Consider the following 18,774-nt stretch of genomic DNA (forward strand, 5'->3'; position numbering starts at 1 on the left):
AATCTCGACCCCTCTTCTCTTGAAAATTATAGACCCATCTCTAACCTGCCTTTCTTAAGTAAAATTCTAGAGAAGGCAGTCATTATGCAGTTAAATGAGCACCTCAATAAACATGCTATTCTTGATAAATTTCAGTCAGGTTTTAGAACAAATCACAGCACAGAAACTGCACTCGTTAAAGTAGTAAATGACTTGCGGGTAAATGCAGACAGAGGCCATTTATCTGTTCTCATCCTCTTAGATTTGAGTGCCGCATTTGACACTATTGATCATAATATTCTTAAGAATCGCCTTAGTCAATGGGTGGGCCTCTCTGGCAGTGTCTTAAACTGGTTTGAATCCTACCTGGCAGGGAGAAAATTCTTTGTTAGTTGTGGTAATTATAACTCAAAGACACATGATATTCTATATGGTGTTCCACAAGGCTCTATCCTGGGTCCGCTGCTCTTCTCAATCTACATGCTTCCATTAGGTCAGATTATCTCGGGACATAACGTGAGCTACCACAGCTATGCTGATGACACACAGCTGTATTTATCAATAGCACCTGATGACCCCAAATCTCTTGATTCGCTAACACAATGTCTAACCTGTATCTCAGAATGGATGAATAGTAACTTTCTCAAATTAAATAAAGAAAAAACCGAAATCTTAGTGATTGGCAATAATGGATACAATGAGGCTATTAGAAATAAACTGGATGCATTAGGATTAAAAGTCAAATCGGAGGTAAAAAGCTTAGGGGTAACCGTTGATTGTAATCTGAATTTTAAATCGCATATTAATAAAATCACTAGGACAGCATTTTTTCACCTAAGGAACATAGCAAAAGTTAGACCTCTTATATCATCGAAAGATGCAGAGAAATTAGTTCATGCGTTTGTCTTTAGTCGGCTAGATTACTGTAATGCACTCCTCTCAGGACTACCCAAAAAAGACATCAATCGTTTGCAGTTAGTGCAGAATGCAGCTGCTAGAATCCTTACCAGGAAAAGAAAATCCGAACACATTTCTCCAGTTTTGATGTCACTACACTGGTTACCTGTGTCATTCAGAATTGACTTTAAAATTCTGCTTATGGTTTATAAAGCTTTAAATAATCTCGCCCCGTCTTATATATCGGAATGTCTGACACCTTATATTCCAAATCGCAACCTCAGATCCTCAACTGAGTGTCTCCTTAGAATTCCAAGAGCAAAACTTAAAAGAAGTGGTGAGGCGGCCTTCTGCTGTTATGCACCTAAAATCTGGAATAGCCTGCCAGTAGGAATTCGCCAGGCTAATACAGTGGAGCACTTTAAAAAACTACTGAAAACACATTACTTTAACATGGCCTTCTCATAACTTCACTGTAATTTAATCCTGACACTCTGTATATCCAATTCATTATAATAACTATTCATTCAAAATTTGTACTCACCCCTACTCTCTCTTCTGTTTTCTTTTCCGGTGTCCTATTGGTGGTGGCTTGTGCCACCACCATCTACCCAAAGCACCATGATGTTCCAACAATGATGGATGGATTAAAAGCCAGAAGTCTGTATAACCATCAGCATCAAGTGACTCCGTGAGAACCCTAAATACAAAGAGGACTATTTCATTTATGTTAGGTAGAATGCCCAAAGGGGACTGGGCGGTCTCGTGGCCTGGAACCCCTACAGATTTTATTTTTTTCTCCAGCCTTCTGGAGTTTTTTTTTGTTTTTTCTGTCCACCCTGGCCATCGGACCTTACTCCTTTCTATGTTAACTAATGTTGTCTTATTTTAATTTCTTATTTGTCTTTTATTCTTCTTTTCTTCATTATGTAAAGCACTTTGAGCTACTTTTTGTATGAAAATGTGCTATATAAATAAATGTTGTTGTTGTTGTTGTAGATAGATAGATAGATAGATAGATAGATAGATAGATAGATAGATAGATAGATAGATAGATAGATAGATAGATAGATAGATAGATAGATAGATAGATAGATAGATAGATAGATAGATAGATAGATAGATAGATAGATAGATAGATACTTTATTAATCCCAAGGGGAAATTCACATAGTCCAGCAGCAGCATGTTGATAAAGAAAATATTAAATTAAAGAGTGATAAAAATGTAGGTATACAGACAGACAATAACTTTGAATAATGTTAACGTTTACCCCCCCAGGTGGAATTGAAGAGTCACATAGTGTGGGGGAGGAATGATCTTCTCAGCCTGTTATTGGAGCAGGAAAGTGACAGCAGTCTGTTGCTGAAGCTGCTCCTCTGTCTGGAGATGATACTGTTTAGTGGATGCAGTGGATTCTCCATGATTGACAGGAGCCTGCTCAGCACCCATCGCTCTGCCACAGATGGCAAACTGTCCAGCTGTGTGCCTACAATACAGCCTGCCTTCCTCACCTGTTTGTCCAGGCGTGAGGTGTCCCTCTTCTTTATGCTGCCTCCCCAGCACACAACCGTCTGATAGAACATCTGCAGCATCTTATTGCAGATGTTAAAGGACGCCAGCCTTCTAAGGAAGTATAGCTGGCTATAGGACTATGTTTCTGATGCAGATGTGAGCAACACTGGAGCACCACAAGGTCCTGTTTCCTTTTCCATTCACTCTGTACACCTCTGACTATAAATGACCTAATGGCCTAATGTTATATAAATAAACCATTAGGTCATGTCACTTGCAGAAATTCTCAGACTATTCTGCACTTATGGGGTATATTGATGAGAAGATGAGACAGAGGAGTCGGGTGAAGAAGTTTGTTTCTTTGGGCAAACAGAATTGTCTTCAGCTTCACATCAGCAAAACCAAAAAACTGGTTACTGACACCAAAGATCTTCTATGTCCTGTCAGTATGCACTGTGGTATGCTGGGCTGGTAACATCACTTTAACAGAGGCCCACCTAATCACCAGCAGATTAAAAAGGCAGACTCAGTTATGGGACACACTTCTCGACCTACTGGAGGGAGAAGTGGAGGAGAGAATGAAGACAAAACTAAGTGCCATTGTGAACGATACTGCACATAATCTATCTAACACACTGACACTGAGGACTTTCAGAAAAGGAATTATTCAGCAGAAGTGTGTCAAGAAACACTGCGGGGGCTCCTTTATATGAACAGCAATGCACCTTTATAATATTCATGACTGTGACTGCTGTGTCAAGTTAGAAGTTTCCTTTCCTTTTAGTCATTCTGGTGTGTATTTGAGAGGGGACTGTTTGTTAAAACATAATAATGTTTATTTCTTTATTGATATATTGATCTTCTGTAAAAACCCAAAGTTCCCCTGGGAATAAATAAAGTTCTATCTATCTATCTATCTATCTATCTATCTATCTATCTATCTATCTATCTATCTATCTATCTATCTATCAGACAGAAACACAACAATCAAGAGGGTGACTTAGAGAGCTGAAAGCTATTTATTTACAGCCCACCTTGACGCCAAGTCCCATAATTCTGGAAGCCTTTGAGTTGGCCATTCAATGAGTGTTGGCATTTTAAAATGTCCAATAACCCTCAGTATAAACATTTAACAACATAATGTAAGAAAGCTACATGCTGCATGAGGACTGTATGCAACCTGTTAATAATTTAAAACATATAAAGAGAACAAGAGACTACCTAATCTGAAGTTACTCTCTATAAAACTTTCATTGTTTCTGGTTCATTCAACCTAAACAGTCAACAAGGTGGTCACCTTACACACTGTTCAATAGTAAATGGTTCTTATTTTTATGGCACTTCTCAAGTAGCAAGAATTAAATTAATGGACTGTCAGCTATGAGTGCAGCTTGCCTGATTACAAGAATTCTGCAGAAAGGACAATGAAACTCGATCCAGCGGCCTTCCCATTGGAGACCCACACTGTTTGGTCTGCTGACTTAAACATGGAGACAACTGGAAGCAACTAGTTTTAGTGACAACAACCCAAAACTGAATGCTGGGATGATCTGGAAGCAAACTGTTTATACTCTGGGCCTTGTCTGTAATTATCTGTACTCTGGTAAATCTTTACTCTGTAAAGGTGCTAATCAACCAGTCATAATTGTATATGCTACCTTTGATGAGGAAAAGCAGTGTATAATGTTTTATGCTAAAAGATGTCTCCTTCTTGGAAACTGCATCTTTGCAAATTTGAGTGAGCACATGGCCGTCACTTATATTGCCAATTTGTTAAAATGATCAGCAGCAGAGATGTGCCAGTGGGTCTATATGTATTCTACATATAGTAAGCATGCATGCATATACTCTACATGCTTCTACGTAAGTTCACATACATGTATTCACTTGTGTTTGGTCCAAATTTGAATGCTCCTGTGTTCATACAAGTGTATGAAATGGTCTGCATGCTTGATTACCTGTCTGCATTCAAATTTCTTGTCAAACATGTGTGAATAAGGGGAATCTTCAGGGCTGCTATGTTAATTTTAATTCCACCCCAGGTCACAGGATGGTGTTGTTGTTTATACCTTTCTCTGCTTTACCCTCAGAAATGAAGACCAGGCAGGGGCTGGATGGCCAATGAAGTCACTTCTACTTCTGCTACAAACTCCACCCTTCTGGTCCACAGCCTCACCGGAAGTCATCAGTCACATCAAGACTCACGTCTGAATAACATGCCATGCCACTCACACACTGGCTGAAACCTCTTCTTAAAGTTCTTGTATATTTTTTGGCTTTTTCGTCACTTTCGATTAAATGGTGTTCACCAAGTGGTGCCCCAACTCTTTATCTTTGTCATTGCGTATATGTATTGGCCTGTACTTGTGCGTTTTGTCTAATAGTGTGTGTGTGTGTCTATTGCCGTGTGTATTTGTGTCTATGCTGTGACTGTGTATACTCCTCCCTAGAGTATTTACAGTACAGGAGTACATTTCCATCAGTATATTAATGTTGTGTTTTGTTTATTTTTATGCATTTGTGTTTCTGTTTGCTTGATTGTGGACTAATATTTATCATACTTGTGTTAGCGTATATCTGTTTTCTTGTCTGTGCATGTGTTCAGGTTTACCATTGTGCACACATCTGTCTAATGGTATGTGCTTTTGCTCACATATTTAAAATATAAAAAGGTTAGAGGCACATTTCAGCTGTGAACACTCATTCTTCACTTGTACAGGGATGTATGGGCTCTGTGCATGTTGGTGCTTGTGTGGTGAAGTGCACTTATCTTTACAAATGTATGCACGTGTGTACTGCCTGTTGAGGTATTCACCATGTATGTGTTTGCCTGCGTGTGTTGTACATGCGAGTGCCATCCTACAGTTGGCTTTCCGATATTGAAACTCTCAACAGGCTTACTGCCATCCTGAACATATTTGCTTTTACCTTCATAGCAGGGAATGAGGCTCTTGCTCTTGGCTTGCAGGTTGCTGGGGATGATGGCACAGAAGCCGTGGGGCAGGATGTGGTCCGATTCGTAGTAAACATTCTTCCACCGGTGAGCACAGGCCTGCAACACACAGGAGGAGATACGTCATGGGCAAGCAGTGCCTATCAATCAGTGCCAAACAGAACAGGAGGCACTGTTTCCTTGATCCAGTGTGGAAGGGACAATTGCGTTGTCATAATGCCCTCCATAAAAGGCACTACAAAGAGACTAATTTGATTGAGAAAGGAAAATTATGGAGCAATCACAGAAAAGAGACAACAGAAGACACAGCTCACTGTCTTACCTGTGGGATCCTTACACATTAACCTGTAGGACACCCCCTGTAGCCCATGCCCACCCTTAAAATGTATACTATTATGCTGTTCTTTTACAAATTGCATTTGACAAAGTAGTAAAAGTGTGGGAGGTGACTTCAAAGCTCCTGCTGATAAGTACAACCTGTTGCACTTCAATGCCACCCGACTGGCCTCTTTAATTAGCACAGTAAATCAAACTGTGATGGTTTCTAAGAGCAAAATAAAAAAAAAGATAATTAATGGCCGAGGAGTGGACTGCAAGGAATGAATCTGTCATCGCCGGAGAAGGAGCAGCCAGGAGGGTTGGGGTTTGAAGATGAAAGCAGTGCCCTGCTTGAGTGGCCGGACTCCACTGGAGTACTTTACACATCAGCAAAAGGAAGGTCAGTAGGAAACCCGAACCCTATGCTGTCTGAGAGGCAGCCGCCACAACGCCGGTTTGTTACTTTGGCAGAGCCTGAATGAAGGAAACACGAGACAAAGCAGAGAGGGAGTTCTGCCCAAACCACAGAGTAGCACGTGGTCTGCTTTCACTTGGGGGATGCAGTATGTGACCTGTCCGGATCAGTTCCTTGCAAATGGAGACAAGCAGTTTCACCATATTTCACCTCAGGAGAGTCAAGAATTTAAATATCATACCGTACCTTCAGAAAATATTCAGGTCATTTCACTTTTATTCACATTTTGCTTCGTTATTTCTGCTAAAATGACTCTTCAAATTTAGCTCAGGCACATCCCATTCTATCGATCATCATTGTGATGTTTCTACACCTTGTTTATAGTCCATCTGTGGTCAGTTCAATTGATTGCACATGATTAGGAAAGTCATATGCTTGTCTATACGAAGGTTCCAGACTTGGTAATGTGTATCAGAGCAAAAACCAAGTCAAGATGTCAAAGGAATTGCCTGCAGAGCTTAAAGACAGGATTGTGTCGAGGTGCAGATCTGGGGAGGCTACAAAAAAATTCTGCAGCATTGAAGCTTCTCAATAACACAGTGGTATGTATAGAAGAAGACGTTTGGAACATCCACCACTCATCATACAGCTGGCCACTTGGTCAAACTGAAAAATCAGGATGGAAGTGCCTTGAAAAGAGAGATGACCAAAAACAAGAGAATCCTTTGTGGAGACAACCATTACTGTAACACTCCTCTGAGCTGGCCTTTATGGCAGTGTGGCAAGACAGAAGTCTCTCCTCAGTAAAACAAAGCCAGCTTAGAGTTTGCAAAATGGAACCTAAAGGACTTCCAGACTGTGAAAAACATGAAGATTAAACTGTTTGATCTCAATTCTAAACATCACGTCTAGAAGAAAACAGACACCGCTCATGACCTGCACAATATCATGTCAACGGTAAAGCATGGTGGTGGCATAATTATGCTGTGGGGTTGTTTTACAGTGGCAGGGACTCAGAGACTAGCCACTTTGTCAATGGAAGACAAGTGGAGAGAAGTACAGAGATATCCTAAATGAAAACCTGCTCCAGAGCACTCTGGACCTCAGACTGGGTCTGTCTATAGTTGGTCTCCATTCAACATGACAGAGCTTGAGATGATCCGCTGTCAAGAATGTGAGAAAAACCCCAAATCCAGGGGCGTGAAGTTTGTCCCGTCATACCCAAGTAGACTGCAGGCTGTAATTACTGCCAAAGGGGCTTGACTAAGTACTGAGTAAGAGGGTCTAAACACCTGTAGCAACGTGATGGTTCATTTTGATTTTTAATAAATTTGCAAAAAATTCGAAAATTCTGTTTTGGTTTGTCTTTCTGGGGTATTGAGTGTTGCTTAATGTGAGAAAAAAAAGAATTTAAATGATTTTAGTATAAGTTGGAACATAACAAAATGAGAAAAAAGTGAAGGGTTCTAAATATGTTCTGAATGCATTGTACATGGGTGAGATTCACAGCATCACCTCCAAACCATTCAGGTGGTCCTGCTCAAAGGGAATTAGTCCATTTCACCTGACCACACTTATTTTCTTTAGTCTATAGGTCCATCACAACTAACCCATTAAGGTGACCATAAAGGATGGTCTTCATGGTCTTGTGTGATACACTGCCCTGAGGAGTCATCACACACTCCTCAGTGTAACTTACCACATGAGAAATAGCTCAAAGCAGCAGGTAGGAATCATCCATCAAAAGAAAACAAAACAACTGGTATTCTGCCTTATATGCAGTGACGAAGACTAAATGTCCAGAAGAAAGATTTATCCATTATACTCAGTCCAACGTTCTTCCTCCACCACATTGTAGTAACATTTTGCTGACAGCAGCAAAGAGAGACACAAAACCCAAAGCACCTGTTCCACCTTAGAACAATTAAATGTCTGCTGCTTCCAGTCCAGTACATGGAAATGTCCAGCACACAGAAAGGGAGGAAGGTCAACTATAACTTGTCAAAAATAAAGAAAAGAATGTCCAACAGGTAGACCAGTTAGCTATATGTCACCTCAAGTCCCATGATAACATGCCCATGACAGCAGGCCGATCAGGGGAAACAGTAAAGGGAGACTCTCTAGGCCTCACACATGTGCTCAGATGTGTCCACCTCTTACAGTCAAAGAAGAGCTAGAGGTCTTCTACACCACACTGTTATACTGAAATGAAGTTCAGGAAGGTGGATCACCTCATATTTGTTTCCACCTAGGAAGACCAGTCCACTTCATTCTAATGCAGGTTCTATGCCACAGACAGGCCTTCTTCTTATTCTGTTAACATAAAACACCACCAGCACCTCACCACTGACATGACTGAAGATCTCCAGATATTTTATGCTGCATTGCATTGATAACCAAATTACAGTTACTAAGCCAAATAATTCAGCTTCTAAACTGAAAAAGAATCCTTATCAACTTGTGTCAGACAAGAAACCATAACTGCCAAAGAGGGGCATCAAGTCAGTGAGAACCCAGGTGCCAAGGCTGTAATGAGATGTGAGGAAGGGGGCAGTAGTGCACAGTACACATGTCCTTTGACCTTAACTCCCAGGAAGGTCCTTCAGTGGCAAGACATCAAAATCCAACAAAGATGGCACATCTTTATTTGTCTGCCTTCCTTACCAGCACTCCGCCATTAGCCTTGTTCTGCCGAGCCAAGCTCACTCCCATCCACTCATCATCCCTGTTTCCCCGGCACGTCTTTCCACATGTTGGTGTCCTGTCATTACCTGCAAAGAAAAGAAAGGCAGCAGCAGTGCCGCCGTGCATATTAGAGGATAAGGGCATGCTGGGAAGTTACTCACAAGCTGACCATAGGATTTGTTTAACATGTCACCCATGTCCACACTCCTTTAGTGCCTGGGTTGGAAGGTGAACTAAAAGTTCAAAAGGACTTTATATATCCATCATCATGAAAGGCACTACATTGATAGTTTAAAGCTTTTTGATAGTTGAAATTTAGCTAGTTATCATAAAATCAAATAATCAGGTTAAAAGTGTTGTGCAGCACATTTACACTCATATGAAAAAGTAAGTACACCCCATGGAAATTGCTGACTTTTCAACGTACTTGAACAGGCAAACTTTAGATCTCCATGAAAACAGTGGCTAGAAATAAAGGAGAAGTACTTGAACAAATAACACATAAAACTGACATATTTAATCTCATAATGTAAATTAATAAAAATGCTGATTTGTCATGTAAAGATGCACTCCTACTTTCATGACCAATTTAAATCCATAAAATTAGAATCAGGTGTTCCAGATTAAGTGCCAATGATTTGAATTTCCTTAGGGAGTATGCAGATGGGCCATGCCTTATTTAAACCACACATATTGAGGGTCTGGTGTTCTCCTTGCTATTTACGTGTGTGGTGTCATCACGCCAAGATCAAAAGAGATCTGTAAGGCCATCAGAAAGAAGGTTGTGGATCATATGAGTCTGGATTTTAATTAATTTGAAATCAATCATCTCACTCTAAGCAAATTTGTCCGGGACTGAAAGCCCCTGTAAATTCAGCCCAAGAGCTGACCATTGGTCACTAAAAGACATCCACAAGACCCCCAAAATTTCATTGCGGAGTTTCAGATAACTCTTGGAAAAGATGGTATGAAAGTGCATGCATCTATAGTCAGAAAGAGATCACACAAAAATTTGACCTGCATGTAATGTGTGCAGAGAAAACATTGTTGCTGTCCTAAAACATTAAAGGAAGACAATAATTTGCTATTGAACATTTAGGCAAAGACCAGGCCTTCTGGACCAGTGTGCTCTGGACAGATGAATCAAAGAGAGTTGTTTGGATACAGTAATAGTAGACATGTTTGGCACAAACTGAAGACAGCATTTCAGGAGAAGAACCTCATATCAAGTGTGGTGGTGGAAATGTTATGGTTTGGGGTTGCTTTATGCATCAGGACCAGGCCAGCTTGCAGTCATCGAGTCAACTATAAATCTGCATCATATCAAAGTGATTTTGACAAGTTTTTGTGGCAATCTTTCCAAAAGCTGAAGCTGAACCAGAAATGAACCTTTCAACATAATAATGATCCAAGGAACAATAGCAAATCCACCAATGAATGGTTCCAAAAGACAAAATGGAGGATTATGGACTGACTCGAATGCCTTTGAAATGTTGTGAGAAGATATGAAATGGGCAGTATGTGCAAGAAAATCCTGTGATGGTCCAGGCTGGCTCCAGATGCCATGCCATCTTTAAACCCAAAACCATCAATAATCAGGATGAGCCATGCAAAGAGGACACATACAGTTAGGTGTAGGTGCAAAGTGCAAGAGTGCTTTTATATAAACAAAACACAATGTTCAAAAATTGAAGTATCTTCGTAATATACTGTGAATATATAAATAATTATATTATATAAATATACATCTTACATCTTGCCTGAAGAAGGGGCCTGAGTTGCCTCGAACGCTTGCATATTGTAATGTTTTTAGTTAGCCAATAAAAGGTGTCATTTTGCTTGACTTCTCACTACATTATATAAATATATAAATATTACTATAAATAATCCAAAAAAACAGGTGTTAGGGTGAAGGTTAACAGTAATAGTAAAATATCAATAAATAATCCATAAAAATGAGGTTAAAACATGATGAGTCTCTGTAAAATCCAAGTACTAGCCACCATACTTCCTTTCTAATTTAGTATCTCCTCAGCTAACTGTTTTAAGGTCTCCTCAACTTGGCTGGTGCAGTCATTCTTCTCATGACCTTGCATCTCAAACACCTCATCTGGTGACCTCTGGGGTGCCCCAAGCCCAACTTATGTCCCTTTCCGCCATGCCTTGACGTCTGCAGGGACCCATGAGCTTGCTCCATTGGTGGGGCCCTCCTGCTCAAAGGTCACTTAGCAGAAGCGACCTCATCCCTCAAGTGCTATATGCTTCTTCCTTTTGGGATAAAACCCAACAGCCTGCCTCCAGCTCACAACAGGACCAGCTCCATATGAATCCTTCCTCTGCTTACAGGTGTTTCTTTCCTACCTCCATATTCTTTCCTTTTTCGTTCTCGTTGATCTCTCTTGGCTCTCTGCACAAGCTCCTTTTCCATCTCATGGGATCAGGAGCTCCACCTAACCACTCGCAGGATTTAAATGGGGAACAGCTGAGCTGTCACGTTTGCATGTAACAGGCAATCAGCTCGCTTCCCCCACTGAACACCCCATGGCCATGCACCCACCAGCCCATGCCAAGCCACACGGTTTTTAAGAAAACTTGCGCTGCTATGGACTTCTGTTGCATCATAAATCCACAAACAGCTTTGTATGAAGGAGTGTTCAAGAATATCACTAAGAAGATATGGTGAGCAGTTAGGCAAACTGCTTACAAGAAGTCGTTTCTACTAAAGTGGGCATTACCATGCTTTTGAGGTGAAGGGTGGACTTCATTTCTCCCCAGCAGACCATTACATCTGTTGATATTATTTTTGAATACATGATTGAAAAGTCAAAATTCAAATATTTGTTTTTATTCAAATGTACTTACTGCCTTTACCTGCAGACACTGTTTGAATGAAGATCTACCATTTGCCTGTTCAAATATGTTAAAAAAGACTACAGTTTCCATGGAGTGTACTTAATTTTTCACTTGAGTGTATCTCATGATGAGGTTGCAGTCTGACATTTAAAATAAAAAATGGTGCTTTCTTTACCAAAGAGCCACCCATGCTGATTATAGCTAAATGGAAATTGTAGCTAACAAAAAGCATGCCCACCCAGTTTATGGGACACACCAAAGAGTGTCATCTTATGAGGAAAGGGCTGGGACTCCAGCAAACAGTTTTTTTTTTTAGTTTAATTTTAAGAGAACAAAGCACATGCTATAGATAGATAGATAGATAGATAGATAGATAGATAGATAGATAGATAGATAGATAGATAGATAGATAGATAGATAGATAGATAGATAGATAGATAGATAGATAGATAGATAGATAGATAGATAGATAGATAGATAGATAGATAGATAGATAGATAGATAGATAGATACTTTATTAATCCCAAGGGGAAATTCACATACTCCAGCAGCAGCATACTAATAAAAAACAATATTAAATTAAAGGGTGATAACAATGCAGATATGCAGACAGACAATAACTTTTAATAATGTTAACATTTACCCCCCCCCCGGGTGGAATTGAAGAGTCACATAGTATAGGGGAGGAACGATCTCCTCAGTCTGTCAGTGGAGCAGGACAGTGACAGCAGTCTGTCGCTGAAGCTGCTCTTCTGTCTGGAGATGACATTATTTAGTGGATGCAGTGGATTCTCCATAATTGATAGGAGCCTGCTCAGCGCCCGTCACTCTGCCACAGATGTCAAACTGTCCAGCTCCATGCCTACAATAGAGCCTGCCTTCCTCACCAGTTTGTCCAGGCGTGAGGCGTCCTTCTTCTTTATGCTGCCTCCCCAGCACACCACCGCGTAGAAGAGGGCGCTCGCCACAACAGTCTGATAGAACATCTGCAGCATCTTATTGCAGATGTTGAAGGACGCCAACCTTCTAAGGAAGTATAGTCAGCTAATTTTTTAGTAACATAATTTAAAGATACACTCATGTAAGCAATACAGTGGTACGGCCATTGTGTCCGTAAATTATATCTATTAAACTGAAAAGAAAACATGAACCCATAGACATTTTACACACAAAAGAACAAAGGAGTTGACGGGGTGTCAGTACATTCACCTCATTTCTTGAGGCACATGCAAAAACAGGGATGAGTTGCAGAACACCTTCACTACGACATGAATAAAGAGACAAATGCTGGAAAAATCTGTGCACGAATGCCTATCCAGGGATCACTAATCACATGGCAGTTTGTGAATGTCCGAGACTCCTCACAACACCCACTCACTCGGAGAGGGGCAACCCAACAGGGACATTTTCAGAATGGGAGTGGATATCAGAACATCTACAGTAGATAACACCGTCATGGAAATGTACAAAGCTACAGCATCTACAAGAACTCTGATCACTGTACTGTGCTGCCATAACACAAATGAATAACGAGAGCCGTAATGATTTAAAGGGTGTCATTTACACTAATATGACAGTACTGTAATAATAAATGTACTTTTTTTATAATCATTCAAGGGGCCTACCATAAATGATGTCATGACTTCTGTGACTCTACGTGATGAAGGTGGAGGGGTGGTGGGCATATGGTGATGTCTCAGAACTATATGGTAACTGATAATGAATATGGATAAAGTCCATACTCTCGGATTTATGCAGAAAGGACAGCTCAGCTATCCTGCACAGAAGGTAAGCCAACACCTGAACTTAGTCACCGGTCAATGTGCCACTTTTGTAATGTGCCTGAATGAGCAATAGTTGTAACCACACACAAGTTTCCATCTCTGTCTGCAGCTTTGAGTTGGAGGTGAACAACGTCCTTCATCGTTCAGCTACAACATTGCATTCTGTTCTATATGGTAATCCAGTCAACACTGAGGGACATCAATATTCTGGCTCCCTGGTGATGTTGTGAAGCCACACAGCAGTCCACAAACATCAAATCATCAGACCAGCAAGACTGGCTTCCCATCAACAACGTGAGTTGGTGGTGGGAATCACACAAATCGAAAATGGAGAAGTTGTAGAGTGGCAAAATGAAGATGACCTGGACCTCCGTAGACTCCCTGTTGCCAGAAATTATGCAAATGTCAGCAGTGTCCCTGCTTGCACAATGGCAGACCACTTCTCATCACCGTGGCAGGACAAATAAACTTGTACTAGAATAAAACAGTTCAGTGAATTCAGTTATTTGATTATGCAACAGTAAACCAAATAGAAACTTGCGTTAGCAAAACAAGGTCTGATAAGATTTTTGCATTGTTGGTTTGAAAGTGTTAAGTAGGTTTACTTATTTGTAACTTGTAAGGGGGTGGTCCAAAGTTTGTGACATCATTCGTGAAAGGGAGTTAGGAGATTTGTGACGAAATGTGTTTGGGGGGGATCAATTTTGTGACAAAACAGTGTGACGTCATTTATGAACGACTCATAAAGTATCTAATACAAACTAATATACTAATGATTTTAATTATTTTTATAATCATTTAAAGGAATATTCCACCTGAAAATGGTCATTTTTTTATATAAAGTCTACCTAACCTACCTCATATTGCTTGTAGTGATGACCAAGAAAGTCTTTTAATCTCTGTTTTTTATGGAGAATGGCAATAACAAAGATCATGATACAATGAGGGCCAACGCTGAACAGCAGCAAGCAAAATCAAAACATCCATGAACACTCATGCTGCCTAATCCACATGTCAGGAATCCAGTTGTGTGTTACAATGTCTCAAATACATACTATTTTGGCTAAAAGATTGTTAGATAAACTGAGAAAGAGAAGGTGCGATGAGTATGAGATTTTTGTTCATGGGAGTACTGATATTGTTTGCCTTTTTCCTTCATTGCCCTTTGTTTATTCTGTTTTCCATAAAAAACACAGGAATACATTTTGTTCTGAGCTATCACAACAAACAACATGGGAAAGAGTATTCTTTTAAAGAATATAATATACTGTACATTAATGTTATATTCTTTGCAAGCCCTGTTTTGGACCAATACCTCCATTAGAAGGGGTCCTTGACTTGTGACCATTATTTCTGTGATAGAATGAACTCCTCAAAGCCTTGACCAGCACAAATTTCATAACATTTTCAAACCCACTTAATCTCAGTTCAGGGGTGTGTGACCTGGAGCCTAACCTGACAGCAATGGGAACAAAATAGCAATCAACCGTGGGCAGTCCATCATAGGGCCCTCAAATATGAACAGGCTAATTAATATCAGCAGCCATACCACATACACTTCAGAGAAATGGTCATCCACCTGACGTTAAGCATGTTTCAGCCTAGCCAGTGGGAGACCACCTAGGAAAAGCTTGGGCTGCTGCTGGAAGAGGTGTTAATGAGTCCAGCAGGGGACACTTACCCTGAAGTCTGAATGTGGATCCCAATGGCCCAGTGCAGTGATGGGGACGCTGTGCTATAAAAATGGTACCGTCCTTCGGATAAGATGTAAAACTGAGGTCCTGACTCTTTGTGGCCATAAAAGATCGCAAGGCATCCTTCATAAAGAGTAGTGTGTATCCCAATGTCCAAGGCTACATTTCCCTCCATGGCCTAGTCATTCTGGCCTTCTAATCATCCCCTGTCTCTAATTGGCTATATCTCTCTCTCACCACTTCACCATCTCATATCTAATGTATGATGAGCGTAATGGCACCAAAATGGCTTCCATCACAACATCCACGGGATGCTACATATTAGTGTTAGCTGAAGTGGCTCCCCTCTCACTAAAAGTTCTTTGAGTAGTGACAAACATACTATATAAATGTAAAGAATTATTATTATTACAGGCATATCTTCAAAGATGAGTTAGGGAAAACCCATGAAGATACGAGAAAAAATCAAAAAGCAAAGGCAACGTACCCTATAATACTGGTAACTGTGAGCAGATGAACATAACAGTTTGATGCATTTCTTGTATCACTGCACTAACTCCTTCATTCCTTGGGAGAAGAAGATGAATCCAGGTCTGCACCACTTCCTTAACCTCATCATCAGAGATGAGACTGAGACCTCAAACAGCCTCTTTAAATGAACCAAAGATCTGACAGTCACATAGGGTTACATCAAGGCTGTACTGGGGATGTGGAAGACTTCGAAACTGTAGCTGTCGCATTGCCTCCACTGCTGTGACCGCTGCATGAGAATGTGCATTGTCATGGAGCGGCAAGGCTGTTTTGAGTTGCAACCTCAATGTACTGCTGCTTGTGTAGATCAGTAAGTTGTTTTGGTATACATCCTGCTCAAAGTTTATGGTACCCCAAGTCATCATGCACTACGGCATGTGCAAATCCATAGCTGATATCCAAGTCGATCTTCTATGATGAAGGCATCAGCCAAGTTGATGTGGGCTTATGTGAATGATGTTGATGGTCGACTAGATTGAGCTTCATCGGTTTCACTTGCTTTTCCCGCTTTAAATCCTTCGATCAGTTCATAAACTTTTCGTTGAGTCATGCTATTTTCACTTCCACACTGAGCAATTTCAGCAGATTTCATTCCCTCTGGCTAAAGAAATCTCAATGAGGCGCTTTGTTTAACAATGTTGCAATCCCGCAACCAGCTAGACTAACAGCAGAGCACTGCACTGTGTGACTTCAAATTACCCATAAGCCATTGTGAATGTGTTGTATTTCGTCAGCTTGTATTTGTTGTGGTTACCATGTAATTTTAAAATTGCATTTGCTTTGTGATTTACCGTCATATACGCATAACATTCACATTCTACACAGACAGAGACCGGTCACACAATCCATGAGGCAGCAGCACTAACTACTCTGCCATCGTGTTGCCGGCAGAAAAAGCTGAATATGAAAATGAAGGGGTGTATGAGTGCTGTGACGATAGTGATGGTGACTGTCCTTACTGCATAGTGGTTTAAAGTCTTACTAATAGATCCAACATGACACATTGGCCTCGGTTATCAGGATGTGTTCCATTCTAGAAATTCTGTTCAGTTAGAACCAAACTAGAATCTCCATCCAGACTAACAGCGAGTCTCCTAAGAATGAACATGGGCAGATCCTGATGGGAGAACATGTTTCAGGGGCTGACCATGTAACCATTATGTGACATAATGACTTGTGATGTGGTAATATACTGTTCAAGTCTTTAATATTTGTTTTTTAAATAAACATTTTCCTATAGTTAACTTTATATTTTTCATTGAAAAAAGAAAACAATCCACAATGGAAATCACAGCAGACAGATTCCTGTCCTCCGGGCTCCTGAAGTTATTTTTATTGCATTAAGATACTATAACTGGAGCTCTTAGACAGGAAGTCATTGACTCCCATGGAAAAAAGTCTTTCCCACTTGCAGCTGCCAGCATTTGTATTAATTACAAAACACCGCCGTTTGATTTCTCTGACCCTTTATTCCCCGACAGTAGTCTGAAAATGACAAAACGCTCGGACAAGCAGGCCTGGCAGAGCCTGTTTTCTCTTCAGGCCATTGATAGCAAAGTACATCATGATTACACATTCAGCACTCAGAAATAGTAAATTCTATGCAAGTTGCATGCACAAATACAGCAATGGCTGTCCTTTTTGTATTGTGTCATTGTCCTACCTACCAGACACCTTCCAGACTGTGGAGAAGCCCTGGACTCTTTACACATTTAAAGCATACTTAAGTGTACAAAAGCTGGGTTGCCTAAAAGCCCCAGGAGTGAAGTAAAACCTTCTGGCCAAGTGCTCTCCAGGGGCAGCATGGCACCTCAGCACACTGGCACCATTTAATAAAGACCTCGGCAAAGCGTGTGAGGAAAGCGGCCGGCCGCTCGTGGTCTGCTCATTCTCTGCTCCAGCCGTGGGAAACAACCCAAAACACACAGACGTCCAAGAATGACGGCACGGCCGGCCCATTCATCAGTGCTGAGCTGCACTGCAGCGTATCGCTCGGCTTTCTGCCTTATATAGCGAGGCAAGCAGGGAGATTTGACTTTTATCCAGGGTGTCGCTGAATAAAAGAGCCAAGAAACAGCTGCTGTGTGCAGAGAAGTCAAGGGAGCGTCAGGCATTAGGTGGATGGATCCCGATCCTTACATGTTATGATGTGAACCCTTTCTTAATGTAACGATTCCCCACCGCATTCTTGTGCATTTTACAAAGCATACAATAATAGGCCTTTAACGACCTCTTAGGCACAGACATCAGCAATGTGTCTGTTTGCGGAGAAAGTGTCGACCTTGTCGAGAGGTTTACTTACCTCAACAACGACATTCATGTCTCTGGTGAGTCTTACTATAAAGTCAGTAGACAGATTGGGAGAGCATGGGGAGGGGGGGTCATGAGGTCGCTGAAAAGGGGTGTGTGGCGCTCCCGATATCTGTGCAGAAGGATGAAGGTCCAAGTCTTTAGAGTCCTGGTGCTCCCTGTTTTGTTATATGGTTGCGAGACATGGATGCTATCCAGTGCCCTGAGATGTAGACTGGACTTCTTCTGTACTGTGTCTCTATGGAGAATCTTTGGGTACCGTTGGTTAGACTTTGTGTCCAATGAGTGGTTGCTCATGGAGTCCCGAATGAGGCACATTACCTGCATTGTGAGGGAGTGCCAGTTACGGCACTATTGCCAAGTGACAAGATTCCCCGAGGGTGATCTGACTCGTAAGATCCTCATTGTTGGGGTCCTGATTGGCTGAACCAGGCCAAGGGGACACCCACGTAACACCTGGCTGCGGCAGATAGAGTGTCATTTCCAGAGGCAGGGACTGAACTGCATGTCTGCATGAGGGGTTGCCTATCAGGATCCTGAGCTGTTTTGTCGTGTGGTGAGTGTGGCAATGCGCTGTACCAGTGCATGGTGCCCAACCTGACCTGACCTGACCTATGATAAAAGTTCTGTCCATGAAGGCACTGTATACAGTTAAACTGCATTGATTGATCCTTCCCAACAATACTTATTTCATGACTCCTTTGACCAGCCAGTATTTTGCTGAATTACTGCATGACATCATGGTTAGCCCTCCTAACTCACACCTCCAAAATCCTGGGTTTACATCCCAGTCTGGCCACTCTGTATGTATGGAGTCTGTCTCTTGCAAGTTAGTACAGTG

The 18,774-nt window shown here is 41.2% G+C and overlaps 1 protein-coding gene across 2 annotated transcripts in view; it reads right to left on the bottom strand.

Annotated features, from left to right (window-relative positions):
• The window catches only part of itga9 (integrin, alpha 9), a 340,968-nt gene that overhangs the window by 294,508 nt on the left and 27,686 nt on the right, over window positions 1–18,774 (bottom strand). For both annotated transcript variants that reach the window (XR_003718143.2, XM_028817449.2), the window contains exons 3-4: window positions 8,741–8,847; window positions 5,319–5,442 (exon numbers count right to left, since the gene is read on the bottom strand). Coding sequence is in view for 1 of the 2 variants with exons in the window: in XM_028817449.2 (XP_028673282.1) it covers window positions 5,319–5,442; window positions 8,741–8,847 (231 nt within the window). In the remaining variant the exon portion in view is untranslated. The remainder of the gene's footprint in view (window positions 1–5,318; window positions 5,443–8,740; window positions 8,848–18,774) is intronic.

This window comes from Erpetoichthys calabaricus, chromosome 13 (genome assembly GCF_900747795.2).
Source record: "Erpetoichthys calabaricus chromosome 13, fErpCal1.3, whole genome shotgun sequence".
Lineage (NCBI taxonomy): Eukaryota > Metazoa > Chordata > Cladistia > Polypteriformes > Polypteridae > Erpetoichthys > Erpetoichthys calabaricus.